General features: G+C 36.0%; 2 protein-coding genes and 1 pseudogene across 3 annotated transcripts; 1 reads left to right on the top strand and 2 right to left on the bottom strand.

Moving 5' to 3' along the window:
- Positions 1-3413: 3413 nt before the first annotated feature.
- KUF1 (KAR-UP F-box 1) lies at positions 3414-4801 on the top strand. The gene has a single exon (XM_008239815.3). The coding sequence runs from the start codon at positions 3583-3585 to the stop codon at positions 4711-4713; it is 1131 nt and encodes a 376-aa protein (XP_008238037.2). The 5' UTR covers positions 3414-3582; the 3' UTR covers positions 4714-4801.
- A 3486-nt stretch (positions 4802-8287) lies between these two features.
- Positions 8288-11638, bottom strand: LOC103336717 (phytochrome-interacting ankyrin-repeat protein 1). Its single transcript, XM_008239814.3, has 3 exons — positions 10907-11638; positions 9036-9207; positions 8288-8911 (listed from the first exon to the last, which is right to left on the bottom strand). The coding sequence occupies exons 1-3, from the start codon at positions 11021-11023 to the stop codon at positions 8697-8699; spliced, it is 504 nt and encodes a 167-aa protein (XP_008238036.1). The 5' UTR covers positions 11024-11638; the 3' UTR covers positions 8288-8696.
- A 3256-nt stretch (positions 11639-14894) lies between these two features.
- Positions 14895-18732, bottom strand: LOC103336715 (alcohol acyl transferase 1 allele GSa-like; annotated as a pseudogene). The gene is made up of 2 exons (XR_016122156.1): positions 18191-18732; positions 14895-16071 (listed from the first exon to the last, which is right to left on the bottom strand). The product of XR_016122156.1 is annotated as an alcohol acyl transferase 1 allele GSa-like (transcript).
- Positions 18733-21042: the final 2310 nt, after the last annotated feature.

Raw genomic sequence — 21042 nt, 5'->3', positions numbered from 1 at the left:
AGCGGACAGCAGAGTATGCAATTAAGGCAAAGGAAACGCAAAAGCAGTTCCCAAGGGCCTTTTCAATCCCAGGCATCTCAAGTAGCTGATGCTTCTCAATCCCAACCATCTGAAGCAGCTGATGCTTCTCAATCCCAACCATATGAAGCAGCTGATGCTTTTCAATCTCAGCCATCTGAAGCAGCTGATGCTTTTCAATCCCAGCCATCTCAAGCATCTGAACCTGCCAAATTATCTCAAGTACAACAACGTAGGAGGAGGATGAAAGATCAACAGAAGAGCCATTTTGTCAAAGATCCTTTTTTTCATCCTTGAATGTTGTGGAAGACTTTAATGGTCCAAACATGGTTGTTGGTTTGTGGGATTATTGATGTCTGTTATGGTTGGAACTTGTTTTGGTTGGAACCTGTATATTTGATGTCTGTTATGTTTGGAACCTGTTTTGGTTGGAACCTGTATATTTGATGTCTGTTATGTTTGGAACCTATTATGGTTGGACCTGTTTTGGAACCTAAATATTTGATGTATGTTATGGTTGGAACCTATTATGGTTGGACCTGTTTTGGAACCTGAATATTTGATGTATGTTATGGTTGGAAGCTATTTTGGTTTGTGCATATATTCCTAAGGTTGTTATGGTTGGAATCTGTTTTGGAACCTGTTTTGGTTTGTGTTATGTTTTGGAACCTGTTCTGTTTTGGTTTGTGCTTGGAACCTGTTCTGTTTTGGTTTGTACTTATAATGACAGGTGCTTTTGCTAGTTTTGGGCTTTGCCTCTTGCTTTCCAGATTCCAGTAAACTTTGGCATGTTACCAAAGGCTACATATCCACCATAAACTTTGGCAAAGAAGGCAGGTCCTGCTTTTTTGGAAAACTAAATTTTGGTTATCTTCTTCTAGATTCATCAAGAAATTACCATTCAATTTACCATTCATATCACATATCAAACTTAACTAGCATTACATTCATGTCACCATTTGTAACCTCTGAACAAGTTACCATTCATGTCACCATTTGTAACCCCTAAACAAATTACAATGAACAAACTTAACTAGCATTACATTACATTACACCAAATGACATTACATTACACTGCCAAAGTGCCTTACATTAGATTAGCATTTGTTCTCAAATTAAATTTGCTCATTAAACCACTGCCAAAGTGCTTAACTACTGCCAAAATGCCTTACATTACATTAACATCAGGTATCAAATTACAATGCCCACTGAACTACTGCCAAAGTGCCTAATTCATCTTCATGGCAAACACCACCAACCAGGAAAGCAACATAGCAGCCCACAATATTTTTGACTTTGCTCGAATCTTTGCATTTTCCTTCTCCACCCTATCAATCTTCCTCAGCAAACCAGGTATCAACGATTTTGAACGCTCACACATTTTTGCATCAAACCACTGAAAAAACCTACATCCTTTTTCTCCACTTCCCTGTATCAACCAAGAACAATGACTGAAAATTTGGGTGGTAAAATGACTGAAAATTTCATCAATCACTGACAATTTCATCACTAACAACTCTATCAATTTGTGATGCCCAAAACAATGACTGAAAATTTTATCTTAAACATGCTTACCTTTGACTTTGGGCAGACTAGAAATCTTCGCCCTGGGTTTGAACTGGTCTAAGAAGTCTGCATCCGTGCTAACTTTCCACAATGACACCATTGGCCATGCCTTCCTTCTCCTTGCTTCTCTCCTGTTTCCATCAACCCAAATCTTCTACTCTACAATCTTCTAATTTCAAACTCCACCTCAGAGTTTTACAAACAATGATTTTTTCTCCAAATTCTCCCAAAATCGAAGAAACCTCAGATTTTGACAACCTTCTTCTCCAATGAACCCTAAACCCAATTTTCCCTTTGTTAGAAACTGTGAAACCCTTATTCGAACAGCTTAAAGGTTAAAACGAAGTGGGGCCCACTGTCAGTAACGGACCGTCAAAAAATTTGTGGAAGGGGTAAATTGAGATGGTTATTTAAACGTTGAGGGGTACTTTGAGACGTTTGCAAACACAAGTGGTAATCTGAGATAAATTTCAAAGCACAGGGGGCATGTACATAATTAAGCCTAAATAAAATTATCTTAGGAATCTCTCAATAAAAGGAGACTGGACTATTAAAATATATGGATGCAACAAAATTTTCCTAGTCAATAAGTTCAAGGAGATATGGGAGATAAACTACAAATTACTTGCATAGTGCAGTGATAGTTTTCCTTCTCAACCACGCCTACAAAACTACAATCCCTCTTGATAAGTCCATATTTTACATATATTTTAAGCCTCATTTGCTTATTTATTTCTTGATTTTCTTGGATTAAATTGTTATGTTTAATGTATTTTGTGAGAATTGTGTAGTTGGTCCCTAATTAGAGGAATTGGACGAAAAGTTGTCAAATTGGACTAAAAAACCATTAAGATGTACGACAAAGATTAATTGAAGATAAAGAAGATGTTTCTTAGAAGGCAATCAACCGATCAAAGCTTAAAGGAGGAAGTTTGGTCAAATCCTTGTGGAATTTAGAGAAGCAATCAAAGAGATATTGGGAAACCTATTTTTGGTAGTTTTGATTGTAACTAGGTTAAGGATTTGTGTATTATAAATAGCATAGGGCTGGGCTCATAGAGGGGATCCATACTTTTCACGACCCGAAAATACCCAATTCTTCACTTTGGAGCATTTTGGGAGTTTTCGAGTTCATCTTCATGTCTACCATCAACCACTCTACGATTCTCAATAAGTTTATCATGTTCTAATTTCCTTTTTACTTAGAAGCCCTTTGAAATCTAGACTCGACTTAAAAAATTAAAAAGCCCTTAAATTCTAGCTCGGCCCGATGACGAACCCTAATGCCCATACATTTGTTAAATAATACACCAAAATCAACCCAAATTATGTTTGTGGAATTTCAATTTGTTTTAGGTTAAATTGTTCGGAATAATAAACCGCGAAGTTATAAATAAAAATAATTCAAAAAAATTTAATAAAAAATTGAATTAAATCATTTTAAAAAATTTAATAAAGCTGAAGACTCAAATTTTGAGTCTACAATAGAGTTGGAGGGAAAAACTGATTGAATTTTGGGAATACATGAATAGTTTTATTTTGGGTTTAGTCCATTATGGTTGGAGATGATCCAACGAGAGAAACAGAGAGATTGAAATTTTTTGATGCAAATTGCAATGCCCAACATTTGGGTGTAAAGTAAAGTAAAGTAAAATACAAGTAGGCATTTATAGGCTTTTGGCCGTTTGGTGAACCAACTAAACACATAATTTCATAAAATGCAGCGCCTTGTCAGAGACAGAAAGGTCAGCTTTTGTGTTTTATTATGGGTGCTGACATTATGACTTGCCTTTTTCTGTTCTGCACCAACCAGAACTTCAAAACTCTTTTTCTCTCCTCGTAAACTTGGTATCTTTCAAATAAAGTAAAGCCAAAAGCATAACGGACCCTTCCCCACTTTGCTTTTCCCCCTCTGCTTTTTTATTGCATTTTCAAGTTTCCTCCTTTCCGAATCTAAAGCCTCAAAGCCCACGGCAAACCCTCTAAATTACTCTGCTTATGGCAGACAGCTCCAGATCTCCCACAAAACGCACAAGACTGAGTGGAAACAACGTCGTCGGTCACGGCCATCAGCCTCTCCTTCCCGGGCTGCCCGACGACGTAGCCCAAGTCTGCCTCTCCCTTGTCCACCCTTCCGTTTTGTTCTCCGTTTGCAGCTCATGGCGTCGCCTTATTTACTCCTCCTCCTTCCCTCCCTTCCTCTCTTTGTATGCTCTCTTGACCTCCTCATCTTCCCCCAATTCCATCCAGTTCTACAGCTTTGACCCGCTCTCATCCAACTGGCATGCCCTTCCCGCCACTCCCCCTGACCCACCTCTCCGCCTCTTCCTCCGCCACCCTTCTTTCATCTCCCGCAACCTCCCCATCCAATCCGTCTCCGTCTCCGGCAACCTCGTCCTCGTCGCCGCCACCACTAGCAATCTTCTCCCGGCTCTTCCTCGCCCTCTGGTTTTCGACCCAGTTGCTAAAAAATGGGCCTTTGGTCCCCCACTCATCACGCCGCGTCGCTGGTGTGCGGCTGGAGCGCTAGGCGGCAGAGTCTATGTGGCCAGTGGGATTGGGTCGCACTTCTCCATCGACGTTGCGCGTTCTGTGGAGAAGTGGGACTTAACCAAAAACAAAAAGCATCGGAATGATCACTTGGGGTGGGAGTGGGAGAAAGCTAGAGGGCTTAGAGATGGGAGATTCAGCAGAGACGCGATCGAGGCAGTGGGATGGAGAGGGAAGCTCTGCATGGTGAATCTCAAAGGGGACGCTGTGCAAGAGGGACTTATGTACGATGTGGAGAAGGACACGTGGCAAGACATGCCGGAAGGGATGATTGGAGGGTGGAAAGGGCCGGTGGCAGCCATGGATGAGGAAGTTATGTACGTGGTGGATGAGGCCAAGGGTGCCTTGAGAAGATACGATCCTGAGAAGGATGTGTGGGTGGAGATTTTGGAGTCGGAGAGACTGATAGGGGCCGATCAGATCGCCGGCGGTGGCGGAAGAGTGTGCGTTGTTTGTCGTGGCAAGATTTTAGTGGTGGATGTTACGGCGGCGCCGCCGAGCTTTTGGGATGTGAAAACGCCGTTGGGACTGGAAGCGGTGGCGATTCATATCTTGCCCAGAATGAGCCAGGCTGTTTGATTTTTTTATTATTTTTGTATCAATTCATTTGATCATTTAAAGCTGAAAGTGAATATTTGTCTACTTTTGAAAAAACAAGTGGTTGTGATACAACGGGTTTGGTCGTTGAATTGTCATTATTATGCGCCCTCCCATTTTTGATAGTGTCACGTGGAGGGTGTTCAGAGATATCAATGCAACTGGTGAAGGTGGCCTTTCTGTATACTATTGAAATACGAATGCCACGAAATCAACAGATAGGAAAACGGGTGACCACCGACCATTGCTTCGGTTTCTTTTTTTTGGTCTGCTTCTGCTTTGATATTTTGGAAACCAACTTAAGCCCAACTGGACAAATGCTGCAAATGACTTGGTTTACTTAAACATAAGTCTGTTTTTAACTAGAGAACCAGAATCTAGGGATGGGCACTATCCGGATTGGATTAGTTTCACTCATAGCGAAACCAATTGCAATAATACAGTTTTATTTAGTTCGATTTTGACAAAAGTTACAGAAGAAACCAAACCAATTTAAAACGTACGGTTTGGTTCGGCAATTTTGGGCCTAAATCCACTTCTTTTTTCTTTTGTAATTTTTAAACATTGTTAGTCTAATTACACCAAAATAAATAAATAAAAATCCATAACTTGCTACATATTTTTCTCATTTTTCTACCATATCAAACCATCCAAAATAAATATAGTTACAATTCAAATATCAATAACCAGGGATTTGTTCAAGACCAAAATGAACAAAAAAGTATGAGCTAACGTCTATTAAGATATGTTATATGTGAGACATATTGTCTTAGTTTACTACAACGGTGAACAATTCAATATCAATTTTATCCACTACGTCACCAAGTGAATTCGATATGTTTTCATTAAAGTAAATTCAAATCCAAAAGACACTTCTCCCTGTACATAACATTTATGCTTTCTCTATGGTACATTTGCCTTCATTTCACTTAGAATTCATGTTACAAATGTGGGGTTATGAATTTCGATTCACATGTAGAATATCGTTGGAGGTTGAATGAAACTCATGAACTTGAGTCCAACATAAGAAAAGTAGAGAGCTCCTACTCTTTAAAGAATTTTATAGTCATATGACTACCTTGATCTTATGACCCTCATCTTGGAGAAGAGAGCTAGGTAGTAACAAGAATTTTATAGTCATACGACTTCATGAATTTTACATATCTTGTTTGAGTTTTGAGGTGATGCGATGCATATGACGTCTGTTAAGATTTGAACTTTTTTTTTGGTTAGTATTTGGGGAGGGGTGTACTCAAATATTTATTGGGTGTATGGGGGTTTCAAAATCTCTGCTCACATAAGTAGAGGTGGAAGAACTCAACCAACTGAACTATACCTAGTGGCTGTTGTTAAGATGGAATGTTTAGACATAGCTAGGATAACATGTTGAATTGATGGCATAATTGTGCCTTTGGTTGGATAAATGAATTCAAACTTAAAGATGAAATCTGATTTTAGCTGCCTGATTGCTCTCGAAAAACCCAAATTTTTTTCACATGATTTGATTTCGATTTCAGCTATAAGGCCATCTCCAACTCATGAGGCCAAACCCAAAAAATCCCCAAATTATAGCCCAATATCTCTCCCAACCCAATAAAAGTAAGAGGCCAAAATTTGGGAAAACCCAAACTTGAGTAAATCCAGCTATTGCCTGGACTAGAATTTTTTTGTGTGGAGCCTGCACAACCATGATGTAGCCCATGTGCAAAGAGGAAAGAACGGGCCCCGCGTTGCTGTGTTGTAGAATATGTCATGCTAGGTGTCGCACGCTGGTTTGCAGCCGTTTTGTTTTTCTTTAAAAATAAAATAAAATTCCAATAGTAATCCACATCAACGATCCATACTAAATCGAAGCTATTTTAATGGTAAAAATAAAAATAAAATTCAATGGCTTGAAATTTAAATCCAATGGCTAAAATAATATTTTAATTAATCTAAATCATATCCAACTCCAAAACTCACCCTAAACTCTATAAATACCCACCTATTTCTCAAATAAAATTATACTTATGGAATTTCAATTTTTAGGTCAAATTGTTCAAAATATTAAATTATGAAATTATTTAAAAAGATTAAATGCAAAAAAGTTATCCATAAAAAAAATTTAGACTTAAATAATTTTAAACAATTTAATAAAGTTGCGGACTTAAAATTAGAGTTTGAAGGGTTGGGGAAAAAAATGGTTTGAGTCTTGGCAAAAGCCAAATAGTTACTTTTTGAGGGAGAAAATTTGGGTTTATGTCCAAATAGGTTGGAGAAGGCCGGAAACCTAAACCGAACTAAACCGTACGCACCACTATGATATCCATGTGGAGTAGTTTTAGTGGTGGTTGTCAATATGTCAGCTTTTGTTGGGCGCTACGTGTGTGTAAGCAAACTAACATAACTTTTTCCACAATCGAACAGCAAAGGCAACATTGATGAACGTTGATGTTTGAAGCAAAATTGCAAGATGGCACCATTTGTGATAAGAACCCAAGAAGAGAAGTATAATTTCATTTGGGCTGCAGCAATCGGGGGGCTTTGAGACAGGAACTCAGAATCCAAAATCAACCACAAAAACAACCAGTCCCATTCTCCTGGACTCTAGGGCAAGGAATAGTGGTCACCCACAAAAACAGATTTAAAAATTATTTTATATTATTTTTAAGTAAACAAAACTCATTTCCTGAAAAAGAAAAAAAAAGAAAAAAAAAAAGGCACAAGTCTCTTCTTCTTGTTGTCAACAAAACAGAACACGTTCTCAGGAACCTTGCAACTGCTGCCTGCAGCCTCCTACGCTTATGGCATCCTCAATTTTGATTCTTTTGCCATGTTTATCCGCTTAGTTTTTCATCTCTTGTGAACTGCAAAGAACCATGATTTTGGGAAAACTTCAGTTTCATTTTTTATAACAAATTTGGGCTCCTTAATTTTTTGGTTTCTACCATTGTTTGTTTTCTCTTTTCTGGATGATAAGAGAGAAATCCTTATACAAATCATATTGGCATATTGTTCAGTGGTTGATTGGTTGGTTGATAACTCAATGGTGCGTTGGTATGTTAGAGGTAAGAACTCAATGGTTTTTGGATATAAAAATGAAGAACAAGAAAACTCGTCACAACCAAGTTAGTTCTATTATCTTTGATATGACGAGATGAAAAACTAAGCATCAAAATCAAAGCAAAAGAATCAGAATCGCCGATGCCAGAATCTATGGGTTCTCGGCAGCGGCTGCAAGCCCCCTCTTTTGTCGACAACAGGAAAAAAGAGAACGTATTATTTATTTTTTTTTCCAGAAAATGTGTTTTGTTTAATTGAAAATGATATAAAATAATTTTTAAACAACCCTCCCAAGGATGAGCGACCATTGACCGCCAATTCCTTGCACCCAAGAGCCCAGGAGAACATAACTGCAAAAACAACCTTCCCAATCCACGCCTCAAAGATTGACATTAACGTTTGCGAACTCAATTTAAGGTTAACAGTAAAACATAGAACTAAATCAAATTTGCACGCCCCAAAGATTTCATCAAACTTTCAAAGACAGACAACGAAAGCTACTTGTAGGTCATAATAATATCAATAATAATTATTTTATTATCATCAAACATCCAGAAACAACGGATTAAGAACAATGTTCGGAACATATTCGATAACACAAAGTACTCAAACATTTCTGAACACATTCCATTACACAAAGTACTCAAAACATTTCTGATGCAAAATGTAGGCAACCGAAAAACAGAGACATGGTATTTGTCTATGAGCAATGCTACATACATAAAGATATAAGAAGACCAATCACCAAACCGTGTGCAAGAACACTAGGCTTTCAGAGCTCTCCCCTCACTAACATAATGCACAGCATCCCTGATGCACGACAGCAGCAACCAAAGAAACACAAGATGGTGACAAAGAGACTTGTCTATGTGCAATTCTGCATATATAGCCAAACCAACTGCAAAAAGATCACAGCAACACTTTTAGCTTTCAGAGCTGCAAGAGCTCTCCCCTGACGATGCACTTTCTAGCTGAAGACGCTTCATCTCCTCATAAGCCCACTCAAGTCCAGGGCAGTAATGAAGTGGAGGATTAAACCTACAGTCATACATATCGTCTGGCAAGAATGCCCCATTCTCTACCAGAAACTTCACGGCTTCCCTCCTCCTCTCTTTGGCTGCACTGTGAAGCGGAGTCCCTGTTTAAACATGTATAAGAAGGAGAAAACATCAGCATATATATCTTAACTTTTTTTGTTTTTCATCTTCTCAATTAAAAGAGAAAAACAAGCCAAAGGGAAAAGGGAGAGTAACACTACTTACAGCCACAAGCACCCTTAGTTCTGGCATCAATATTAGCACCACGCTCAAGCAATTCATCCATAACCTCCAGATGGCCACCCTCAGCAGCTAGGTGAAGAGGGGTAATCCCTTTTGATTTTGGACCCCAAGCAGCAACATTCACATCCATTCCCTCATTAAGAAGTCGCTTCACCTGCACAAGGAATTGAATCCACAGAAAATTTTAAATAATTTGTGATTAATTGTCAAAAATAACAAATTATTTGGGGCCTCAAAGCAGATAACAAAAAGATAAAGGAAAATAAAAGTTCAGATTTTAAGTTATTAAAAAAATTAGTTTACTTTTGACAAGGGGCCTAATTCTCATTTCCTGGTGGCTACTTAAGTGATCATTTGAGTCATATGTTTACTCAAGAATGTCCCCAAAAGGGACCCGCACTTACAGCTGTTATCTGGAACGCAAATAACTTTGCTAATTTTATAATCCAAAACAAGAAGTGAAAAGGATGTAGGTCGTGGGAGCTTCAAGAAAACGCACTTTTATCTGTTCCTGTCAAACACTAACAAAAACGCTTTTGATTATCTGAATTGCTTAATCAGGATTTCTTACATCAATAAAATCCACATATAAATTTGACCTTATGAAAATTGGGAATTTAATTTATGTTGTAATTTAATATTTCTAAAGCCCGATAAAGCAATGTGTCCTAAAAGCTCAAACCTCATTTCAAATACTCTATCAAAATGGACCCTTCACAAATAAACCACAAATACTGTCTGAAAATACAAGACGTTTGTTCTTTACCTAACATATCATACTTGTCAAAATTAAATAAATCTATCGTCAATTCCAATAAGAATTTTGAATCATACATCATGAAAAAGTCCTATCTTACTTGACATTTTATTCCTTTATGAGTTGGAACCAGTGTTTTCAAAGGCATGCCTAATTGCACCCCGGTGCGTGCGTCGGACTGAGGCGAATGGAAATCGCCTCAAGCGTTCGTCTGTTTAACTTGCTGCACGTTTAGCGGAGTGAGGCGCAGCGAGGCGTGGTGAGGCAGAGCGAGGCAGAACAGCACTGCTGTTTCTGCATTCTGCAAGCCTATAGCGATGATGAAGATGAAGTTTTTTTTTTAGGTTTTCTTCAATGAAACGACTTCGTTTTAAGGTTTTGGTTTCTTGATTTTAAGTTAAACGCATTTTGACTCCCCAACCATAACCTGGACCTATATATATTATATACTATAACATTAATATTATACCCAAGTTGGACCTGAAGGATAACCTGGCCGCAGAAGATATAACCCTTACCCGATATTCTTGTCTGCTCATTTGTTCCTCTTCTCCCTAGTTTTATAAAGTTTCTATTAAACTCTTTTGCCTTTGTGGGGTGGGATGAATGAATTGAGTTTTTATTTTGATGTTGAATAAATATTTTTCAATACGAATTAGTACTACAATTTAGCTGTATTGTATTATTTATAAATTTTTGTTAATAAAATAAATTAATGTTCAAAAGGCTTACGCCTCAATGCTTCAAGGCTTACGCCTCACATAGCGCTACTAAAAACGCCTCGCCTCGCCTTTGAAAACCTTTGAAAACATTGGTTGGAACAGAAGACGATGCAAAATAACCTCAACATGGCACTTTATCATTATCCTTGTGCAGAAGAATAGTTGTGCAAATCATATATAGCAAGTGATCGATACACTTGCCCATGAGCCATATCAACAAAGCATTAGACTTAGATTCTCAAGGCAAATGCCAATGCCAAATTTGAGTTTCAACAAGATATAACAAAACACCAAATTTCAACCAATTCGCTCAATAATTTTTCCAACAATATACTCTAAAATTACAAATAAGTAGAATGGGATCAAGAATTTACCTGTTTCAGATCACCCTTGCGACAACCAATATGGAGCAGAGTCCATCCCCTATCGTCCATATCCACCCCAGACCTAAACGACCGCCTTCTCGACAAGCTCCGCCTAAGCGAACCCATTCGTTCTATTTCTTTTTGGGGCAAGCTTTTTGAATTAATTGTATTACCCAAATTTGCAAAAAGTGATGACAACAAAAACCAGTTGTTGAAGAAGAGTTCTATGCAACAACTACAACAAATCTCACCCTAAAGATTAAGACTTAAGACTCAAGATTTACATGATTTTTGGGGGAAATCACAGTAAAAGAAAAGCAAAATATATCGAAAGACAGTAAAGAAAAGGGGGCAAAAACTTAGCGAGAATAATTGGCGATGCAGTAGTTTGGTGCCAAAGGATTCAAGCCAGGACCCAAGACGCGAAGATTCTCAATCTCAAAGATGACGACGACAGAGATGACCGAAGGCGATGAAATTATATTCATAATTGATGCAAAACCCTACAATTTTGTAATGTATTTGAAAGTGAGAAAGACGAGGTCTCTATGTACTGGGATTCCCAATTGATTTTGTGGCCAGAGAAGACGGATTCCTGATTCGATTGGGAGAGGGCTTGGCGGTGGAAGGCTGAAGAAAACCAAACCCTAAGAAAAAATATGGATGATATGGATGATGAATAGAGATAGATGATCGTGTCGAGAGACAAAGTTTGTCAAAGGTTCACACGCGTGGCCAACATTATTTCAGATCAGTTTCCCTATTTTTATATGGGAAAGAAAAGTGTTTTTTGTTTTTTTTTTTGGGCTTCAAAGCGTTTTTTTTTTTTTTTTTGGGTCTGAAGGGCTTCAAAGCGTTAGTCAAACTTGGGTTTAACTTTCCTCATTTTCGTATAAAAAAGGGTCAAACTCAAGATGTTACCATGCTGCTACTAAACTCAAATTTTCACCTTCCAAAATACAACTATTTATATATTGTCCGGATTTAAATTGTTTTTTCTTTCAACTATTCACACTCATAATTTGAGTCCACAGTTTTATTAAATTATTTAAGAATAATTAACCCTTAAATTTTTTTTGTCGTTAATTTTTCTTGACATTATTTTTGTTTCAATATTTGTGATTTAATTTTCTTAACATTTTAACCTAAAAAAAAAAATTCAAAATCCAAAATGATAGTACAAAGTATGTGGAGGGTGATCGACATTTTATTAAAAAGAAAGTGGATGTTGAGATTGTTTATTTTCCATTTATATCATCCGAGTATCAACTGGCAGATGTACTTATGAAAGCTGTGTCTAATACTGTCTTTTCAACTTGCTTGACAAGTTGGGCATGCATGACATATTTGCTCCAACTTGAGAGGGAGTGTTAGCGAGATCTTATCTTAATTAGGAGATTAATTTCATAGTTTATTAGGACTATATATTTTTTTTCTTTTTGTACAAATATTATGTAATTAAGATTTTATCTTATTTTCTAGTTTGACCCTACTAGGGTTACATCATTGTATTATAAATACCTCCTTTTGGAGAATGAAATACAACTTGAAAATATTCTATCCATATTGTTTGACATTCTATGCAAGCATAGTTCTTTGTACAATACCGAAAACGTGTCTTGAGCGTCAAAAATAGCAAGCAAAAGGACCAAATGCTATCTCCCCAAAATACATACAATAAGGGGTCAGTTAATAAAAAAACAAAAAAGATATATAAAATAAAACTTAAATAAAATTTGCATTCTAATTATTACGTATTACAATAATTTATTTATATCTTTTATATCTATAGAGCGAGGATAAATAATTACACCAAAAACAATGTTTGGTATGAATCATAAAGCGCATAACTTGACCCATAAAAACTATTTATTGTAATTGTAATTCGGTTATTCAGAATCATTAAACAATTTGTTTTGTAACTAATTGATTGTCTTCCATTACAATAAAAGCTATTTGTAGGAAATGCTATGATATCCAACACTTAATCAAGAGATTTACTTTTTTTTATAGGCGAATTAAAATTGTTCGAATTGTATAATCATCAATTACTAACATTGGTAAACGACCCAAAACAATTTGATTATAATTCAATTCGTGACGATTATAAGTAGAAAGTTCATATTCTTCAGTCATTGATAAACAATTTGTTGGACCATACTCAATGCAATTACCACAAAATACACAAACTCCGAAATCAATAATGTAATTAAGCAACCGTTTCTTGCGAATATCAGTTTCCAATTTCCCATCAACAAGCGGGTAGATCTATAGGACATACACGAACACATACATCACAAGCAATACATTTATCAAATTCAAAATGGATTCGACCATGGGAACGCTCCGCGGTGATTAATTTTTCATCAGGATATTGAATAGTTACATGTAAACGATTTGTGGAAACCACAACTTCAAGCAATTTGCACGTTTTAACACTTATTAATTTATTATTCGTAGCAATTTAACACAACATTTTCCTACATTTACAAGAAAAAGAAGTTGAAATTTGCAGCATTTAAACGTTATTAAACATATAATACTATAATGACAATTGTTCATGCATGTTACATAATAATTAAATAACCTGATGCAAACTCTCGTTTTTCTCAACAATATGTACAAACAAACCACAAACCTGACCTCTCCTAACTACGAAGAGACAGAACTAAAAATAAAAATAAAAATAGTAAATTTGGCTTACACCTTTTAAATTCAATTTGACGTACCTAAAACCCTTTACTTTTTGTTCCTATAAATAATACCCAATTTGTATAAGTAAAAACCCATGACTAGGATCTAACTCAGCAAGTTACCTAATTAAGCATAAAATCTGATTTATTGTACTTTTTAGATTCCAAAAATACCCCCAACTAAGCCATTATTGCATTTTGTATATTAATGTAGGAATCAATATATAGTTGTAGGACACCTTTGTCTAACCAAAAAATATGGAAATAGTTTTTAATTGGATTGTATATAATGATAGATGTTGAATTTGGAAAGATCTCCAAATGGTTGTAATGGATGTAAGAATTAATTTTGAAACATTTTAAAAAAATTTAACAATAAATTCAAATTTGGGTAATCGGTTTGTTTAATAAAATGTTTATGTTATTTTCTTTTTATGAATTATACATGACTAATAATCCACTTTATAATTGTTTATGAATAAAACTGTACATACTGATTATGTTGAAAAAATAATGTACCTATTACTTGTTTGTTTTATGAAAAATATAATTTACCTAGTATGAAAAGTGTACATAATTATCTATTCCAATATACCTACATTATACGACATCCAATATACCTACATTAATTTTAATGTACTTACAATTAGGATTTAGGTATTATATGTCATCCAATGTACCTACCATTTGAATAATATACTTACTACGAATAAAGTACCTATTATTTATCTAATTAATGTACCTATTTTTTTCTATAAATAATATAGCCTTTTTTCTCTGAATAAAGTACCTATTATTTGTTTTATTAAAAGCAATTTTTTTAAATGAACCTATTTTCTCTCTCCAAATAACTACCTATTTTTTCCTCTAATAATGTACCTATTTTTCCTCTCCAAATAATGTACCTATACACATTTACAAGTATATTGTAAAATAATTTACCTATGGGTAAATAATGTACCTATATTTTATATAAATTATTGTGTACCTATTTTTAATTATGAAAAATATATGCAATTACAAAGTAACTGACTTTGTTTTTTTTTTGGTAAATAATATACCTATATTTTATATGTATATATTTATATTATATTTTTCATAGGTACATTATTGGATATGTAATTTACAGATTTTTTTTTTTTGTTTGCAATTTTAGTGGGCGAGATGTGAGAGGGAATGACAACTAAAAGAAATGGGGTGATTGATATGCTATTAATAGGGAGTATATTAATTACAATTATGGCAGTTAATGAAATGCTTGAAATAAAATTATAAATAAAATATGAAGTTTAGTGGCAACAATGTAAAAACATAGAAATACTACGACCTCTTATATCTTACTGGTCATTTAAATTTGAAATTTGGTTTTACACATAGATTTATAGAGTGATGGGTATATGTCTAGGAAATAGAAAATGTAAGGGTCTATATTGGACAAGCCCAAATAAAAAAACTAACTCCAAATGCAAAGAGGCATAGGGGAAACAAACCCACACCCCACCATAGAAATGATAGCCCACACAACACAACTAGACTTAATTAATCAGACACATAAGCCTTTAATTACATCTTATTTAGATATTACTCCTCGACATGCTCCAATGTCATCTTCTTGAGCTCCTCCTCAAACCTCTCCAAACACGTACTTGGCAAGCATATGGGCACCAAAGTTCCAAATTCCTCTTCTTGGTTGTTGTCTCGGACATAGAAGCTGATCATACTGGCCGCTCTCGCAAGTCCAGCAAATAATGGTCTTCCCCACCCAACATCAAACTCTCCCAAACCAGTATGTCTATTATCAGAAACTACAAACACATTCCATCCCATTGGAAGCGGAGGCCGTCCTCTGATCACGAAAAAATCAGCCAGTGATTGCATGTACTCTTTATCCATCTGAGCCTTGGACTTCCTCACCAACTCCACACCATATCCCAGTGGACTTGCACACAGAAGTTCCACCGTTGAAACGACAGTTGGGATACTGAACGCATTGCCGTAGAATCCCGAGGGAAGACAAAGATCATTTATGCGCTTCCCCCGAGCGTTGACCGCGCAGGAAATGCGAACAGTGTCTTTTGGATTCAGTCTCAGTGAAAGCGTCCGGCATTTCCAGACGCAGGCTGTTATGAGCTCAAATGAGGAGCAAGTGGAAAGGTGGGGTGGAAGATGTTTCCTGAGGGCTCTGATCTGCTGTGGACCGAAATAGAAGGATCGTTGGGACATGTTTGATTGGTCTATTGCTGCAATGAAGGAGCCTTGTGAATCAAGCAATTGGTCATATTCGTAATGCCAACGTGTAATTGTTGGTGGATCTCTGGCATTGAGGAGCTCTCGTGCCCACACTGGAGGCATTGATGGTGAATCTGCTCCTTGGGCCATCTCCCCAATTGCGTTCAAGAATTTAGCCAACCCCGCTGCATCACACATTGTGTGGTTTATGCGCAATCCAAAGATGAAGCCTCCACATGTCAGGCGAGTTACCTACATTAATAATTGCAAATACTTTTGAAATAACTATAATACATTGTGTTTGTGGGCTTTGTTTTCACTTATAGTTAATTGTGGTGATGTGGGCTAATAGTTTTAGCGTAACTTTTGTCCGCGTTAGTTTTGCTTTTAACACTTTAGTTTGTTGCTCTCTTGAGATTGGTATTTTAAATATCTTGTTGAAGTCTTTAATTGTATTGTTGAAGTTTACCTAATGAAGTTTCTATTTTTAAATAATAATAAAAACTGTATATACCCTTGTAAATGTATGTTGGCCTTAATTTTTATGTTTTCGTGCTTGTTTTGTCTAATAAATTATCATAAAAACAAAATTAAGAGGAAAGAGTACTACAAATGGATAAAATGATCGGAGTATGAATTGTGTAGGACAATTTGGGGTATGTTCTTGTGTAAATTGTTAAGGAGAAGGTTTTGACTCAAAATTGATGATAGCCTTCAAGGTTGGAAAGACACACTCAAGTCATGTGTTTGGATCTGAAAATGGAAACGAATTAAGTATTCATCATGTATCTATTCAAGTCCAGATGAGCAGATAATGAATATTCATACCTACGCTCATAAAATCCTTTTCCTGACTCCTCCTCCATATCCGTAATATCCAAATATCCGGACCTCTTTGTTGGGGAATTGGTTCCTTGCCCCACCCCATTGCAAATGTACCAGGAAAAAACAACTTTTGAATGAGAAAAGAAAAGTTATAAACTATTCTACTTGGGCAACAGAAAAAGCAAAAGTTTTTATTTTTTTTATTTTTTTTACCTATCTTTTTGATTGATTAATTAATTCAATATATAATATAAAAGGTGGGACATAAAATTTAGTGGCTTGTCTTTCATTGTTTTTGCTTCTATGAAATCTATTGAAAGTCCTTTTAGTCGGCACAGTCCTACACCTAGGCTAACTTAGGCTGTAGTTTAGGTGAGTTTATTTTTTGTGGATTAAAATAATATCATAGTCCAGATCACGTGACATCCTTATTCCAGCCAATTAAAATCCCATTAATAAACTTAGCCATGGCAAGGGAGGAGCTAATGCAGCCACTATTCACGTGAATAGTAGTTGCCCTTGCAAATAGTATTTTCCGTTTCCATCCGTTGCCATGGCAAAGGGCAATTACTATTCATTTTTTATATTTTTTTTCACAACTTTTTTTACCACAATAATTAATTTGGATATCGGATATTTTCGGGTTCCTACGTGTCAATACTATTCATATCTCATAATCGAATAAAATTTTCAATTTCAAATTCAGATAAATTATAAAAAAAATGGCTGGTATTTATAGAAAAAAATTCATTAATTTTTGGATATTTTTAAAAATAATTTCCGAATTTTTTCCAGTATTTTATTGCAAAAAAATTAGCTGCCGTTGGATTGGAGGAAAAAATCATATCGGAGAGACCAGACGATGCCACGTGGCAACAGGAAAAAAAATCAAATTAGGTACTATAGCGATACTATAGCGGGGTGATACAGCGCTACAGTCACCCCTCGTTTTGGACCTCAGGCAGAAGTTGCCTTTGGGCCAGCCTGGGTTGGTAGGTCCCACACCTCCCTTGGGCCTGGACTGTCCGCTGGAACACCTTTTATTCCCCCAGCCTCGGGCTGGGCTTACTGCTGGAGAGGCTCTAATGAAATCCTACATATTAGGTAAAAAGTCCCAATTTTTACTTTGTTTTTCGTCTTTTTTTTTTAATTTAAAAAAAAAAGTCAAGTTGGATTACCTTTCAACAAGCTTGAATATTCTGAAATGATACCCAAATAATATTTTAAATTGACACAAACTTCCTTACCGCTATTTGTAAGACTTGAGAAAAAAAAACTTTGGTGAGAGAAATTTATCAGTTTGAGAAAAAATAGAGAGAAGAAAGAGAAAAAAAAATTAATTTATTTTTTATGTCAAAAATTCATGTCAGATTTAATCTTATTCATTGAAAGTGGAGTAATCTAATGGCCCAAAAATTGTGTTAAAAACGTAGTGCCAAGGATCTGCCCCTATATATATATATATATTTGCAAGAATGAAAAAAGAAATAGAAAGCCAAAAAAAAAAAAACCAATTGAAATTAACAAGCAAAATTTATATGGATACCTGAACTAACAGCAAAGGGCAACCAAGAATACCATCAGAGCCAGGGGGATTAAACAGGAACTCCTCTAAGAGAGGACACGGGGGTAGAATTCTGTCCCCAAGTTGCTCAAGCGTGACGTCAGCATTAGCCTCTATGAACAAGACACCTTCTCCATTGCATTCCACCATAAGCTTTCTGTTGGGCCCTTCCCTGAGTCTACCAGCCAAAGGGTAGTAATACACTAGTGCCCTACTCAGTGCTTCCCTGATCACCATAACGGCGTCGTTTCCTTTCATTGAAGGATTGTTTTTATAAGACATGATGACTGGAAAATGAAACCGAAGGCCGTCCTGGTCGTCTATATCCGACAGCTGCTTGGTTTCAATAGGCGTTGGCTTCGCCGGTGTTATAAGTTCCGGCTCAAAACGGTTCACCGGAAACAGTAGAGGGCACAATGAACCCATCTCATACACCGCGAGGGCCTTGCAACAAAATGACTACATAGTATGAGTCATCGAAATGGTATTTATGCATGCGTATAGGACCACGTTGACCCTACTGCCTTAAAACGTATTTACTTCTATAGGGGATTGGAATTTGGATCCAACATCCGTGTAAGTTATTATTTTATTTTATGTGTTTTTTCTTGTGAATATATGAGAAATAATGCAAAACTGTGTGAGGTGGAGAAGTTGGCTACGGCGATGAGCAAATAATAGAAAGGCCAAATTCCATGGATGCTGTCACCCAGTGGCTCGCTATCTGAAGATGACCATCCGTAGTGGGAACCCTTTAATTATCTTTTCAGTCGAACCAGTTGCGTCCAGAAGTCGCTGTGACGCGTGTGAAGCTGGCATGCACGAACAAAAATGTCCTTTTAAGTTCATTAACTATTGACATGTTCATTAGAGATGTCAATCCAGTCTGTTTAGAGTTAGTCTATTTAATAAATGGTTCATGCTAGATCCATTCATTTATAAAAATCATCAATTTCGGTCCGAGCTCACGGCCAAGTTTATATGAGCTTCAGGCCGTGCTCAGGCCAGGCCACTAAACAGGTCGAAATGGATCCACACCAAATTTGACTAATGTATTTTTTTTTCTAATTTTTTTATAACTTCATTTAAATACTTTTTACAATTATATATATATATATATATATGAACAAGATTTATTATTTGTTGAAAAAAGTAGCCAATAACTTTTTTTAAAGTACATTTAAATAGAAAATAACTAAATTATTGTTTAGATTTTACAAATTGAAATTTGAAAAACAAAATTATTATTTTATATATAAAGAAAACATTAAATTTTTATACATATTATTAGACAAAAGAAATAAACTTAAATTAAATATAAATATAAATGTAATAATATAATATATTATTTTTCTCTAAAACAAATATAATTTAATAAATGGTTTTATACGGGCCGTTTATTGGGTTTCGGGCCGGCCCATTGGGCCTAATCCCTTATCCCGGCACGGCCTAAAGATACGGATCATGCCGTACCGGGCCTTATTTAAGCAGGTTGTGCTTGTGTTGACACCTCTAAGTTCACACCCAACAATCAAATCTTGACATTTGGAAATGAAGATTGGAAATTATTAAACAAAAGTAAAAAGAATAATGAACACCCCCACCCTCCTATTTGGGCCCATATTTTTGGCAAAGTTGGGCTCTCTTTGATAGCCCATTTGCTTATTTGTGGTGGTATAATGAGTGGGCTTGGATCAGATCCTAGGTAATTGAAAAGACTTGGCTTGTATGACAGGATCCGCCCCGAATTCCTCTCTGGAATCTATGAACCTTGTTCCTGTTCGACATCAAACACATGCCGGACCCCAATTATTAAACATACCCTTGAAAACAAATTCACCTTGGTTGAGTCTACGACTTCTGCCTAAATTTCGACAGAGTCCACCTTATTACCTTGGACATTTCTCAAAATCAACAAATTAAGCGATTCAACAAATAACTTAATAGAATTCAAGTCTCAAACCAATCCATATAAAAACTCTCCACCCAAGTATACCTATGGGGAAACTGACCAACCCTATGTAGACAATCGACAGGGTGACAAAGGAAAATTCTAGCTGGACATTCGTATTTGTAATACGAGTACATGCAATTCATTGGCTGGACACCTACAAAAGAAGTACATGCAATACACTAGCCGGACACCTATAGAGTAATCAAACTGTAGATATAGGCAAATCACTGGCCAGACACCTGTGCAATAAACACAAGTATAGGTAATCCTGGTAGGACACTTGTATATGAAACACATGTACATGCAAAACTAATCATGTGCATAGACTCTACTTAAGGCAACCGATATATTCTGAGGGCAACCAATACATTATGAAGGTGTTGTGAATTTTAGACAACCTGAAAAATGGAAATTATAAATATTAGTCTAAATACAAATTATACTCGCAAGTGCACAAGGTTAATCGTAATATAGTATGACAAATACGAGGTCATTCTCACGAGGATTGAGTTCAACTTCCAATTAGTCTAACCTAATTTACTTCATAAAATACTTTAACTACTCTGATTATATAAACAAGAAATTAAACACGTAGCATACTCACGTAAACAGAAAAGGGTTTTGTGAAAGAATGATTTAATTACCAACGAAATTTAGAAAGACAAAACACAAGAATGAGAAATTCAAATTGATAGAAGCACTAAGACAATGAATTTACCACTAGTAATCTAATCTACCCTCTTATTCACCTACTTATTAACTAACCATTTGATGTCGCCGCTTAGTTTTCCTTTTTCATGAATTACCTATGGTATTTAAGCTAATTCATATATTCCTACATGCAATTCGCCCATGGTATTTAGGTCAATATCAACACATA

This window comes from Prunus mume, linkage group LG7 (assembly GCF_029339155.1).
Source record: "Prunus mume cultivar Tortuosa linkage group LG7, ASM2933915v1, whole genome shotgun sequence".
Classification (NCBI taxonomy): Eukaryota; Viridiplantae; Streptophyta; class Magnoliopsida; order Rosales; family Rosaceae; genus Prunus; species Prunus mume.
This window is presented reverse-complemented; position numbering and strand designations above follow the sequence as displayed.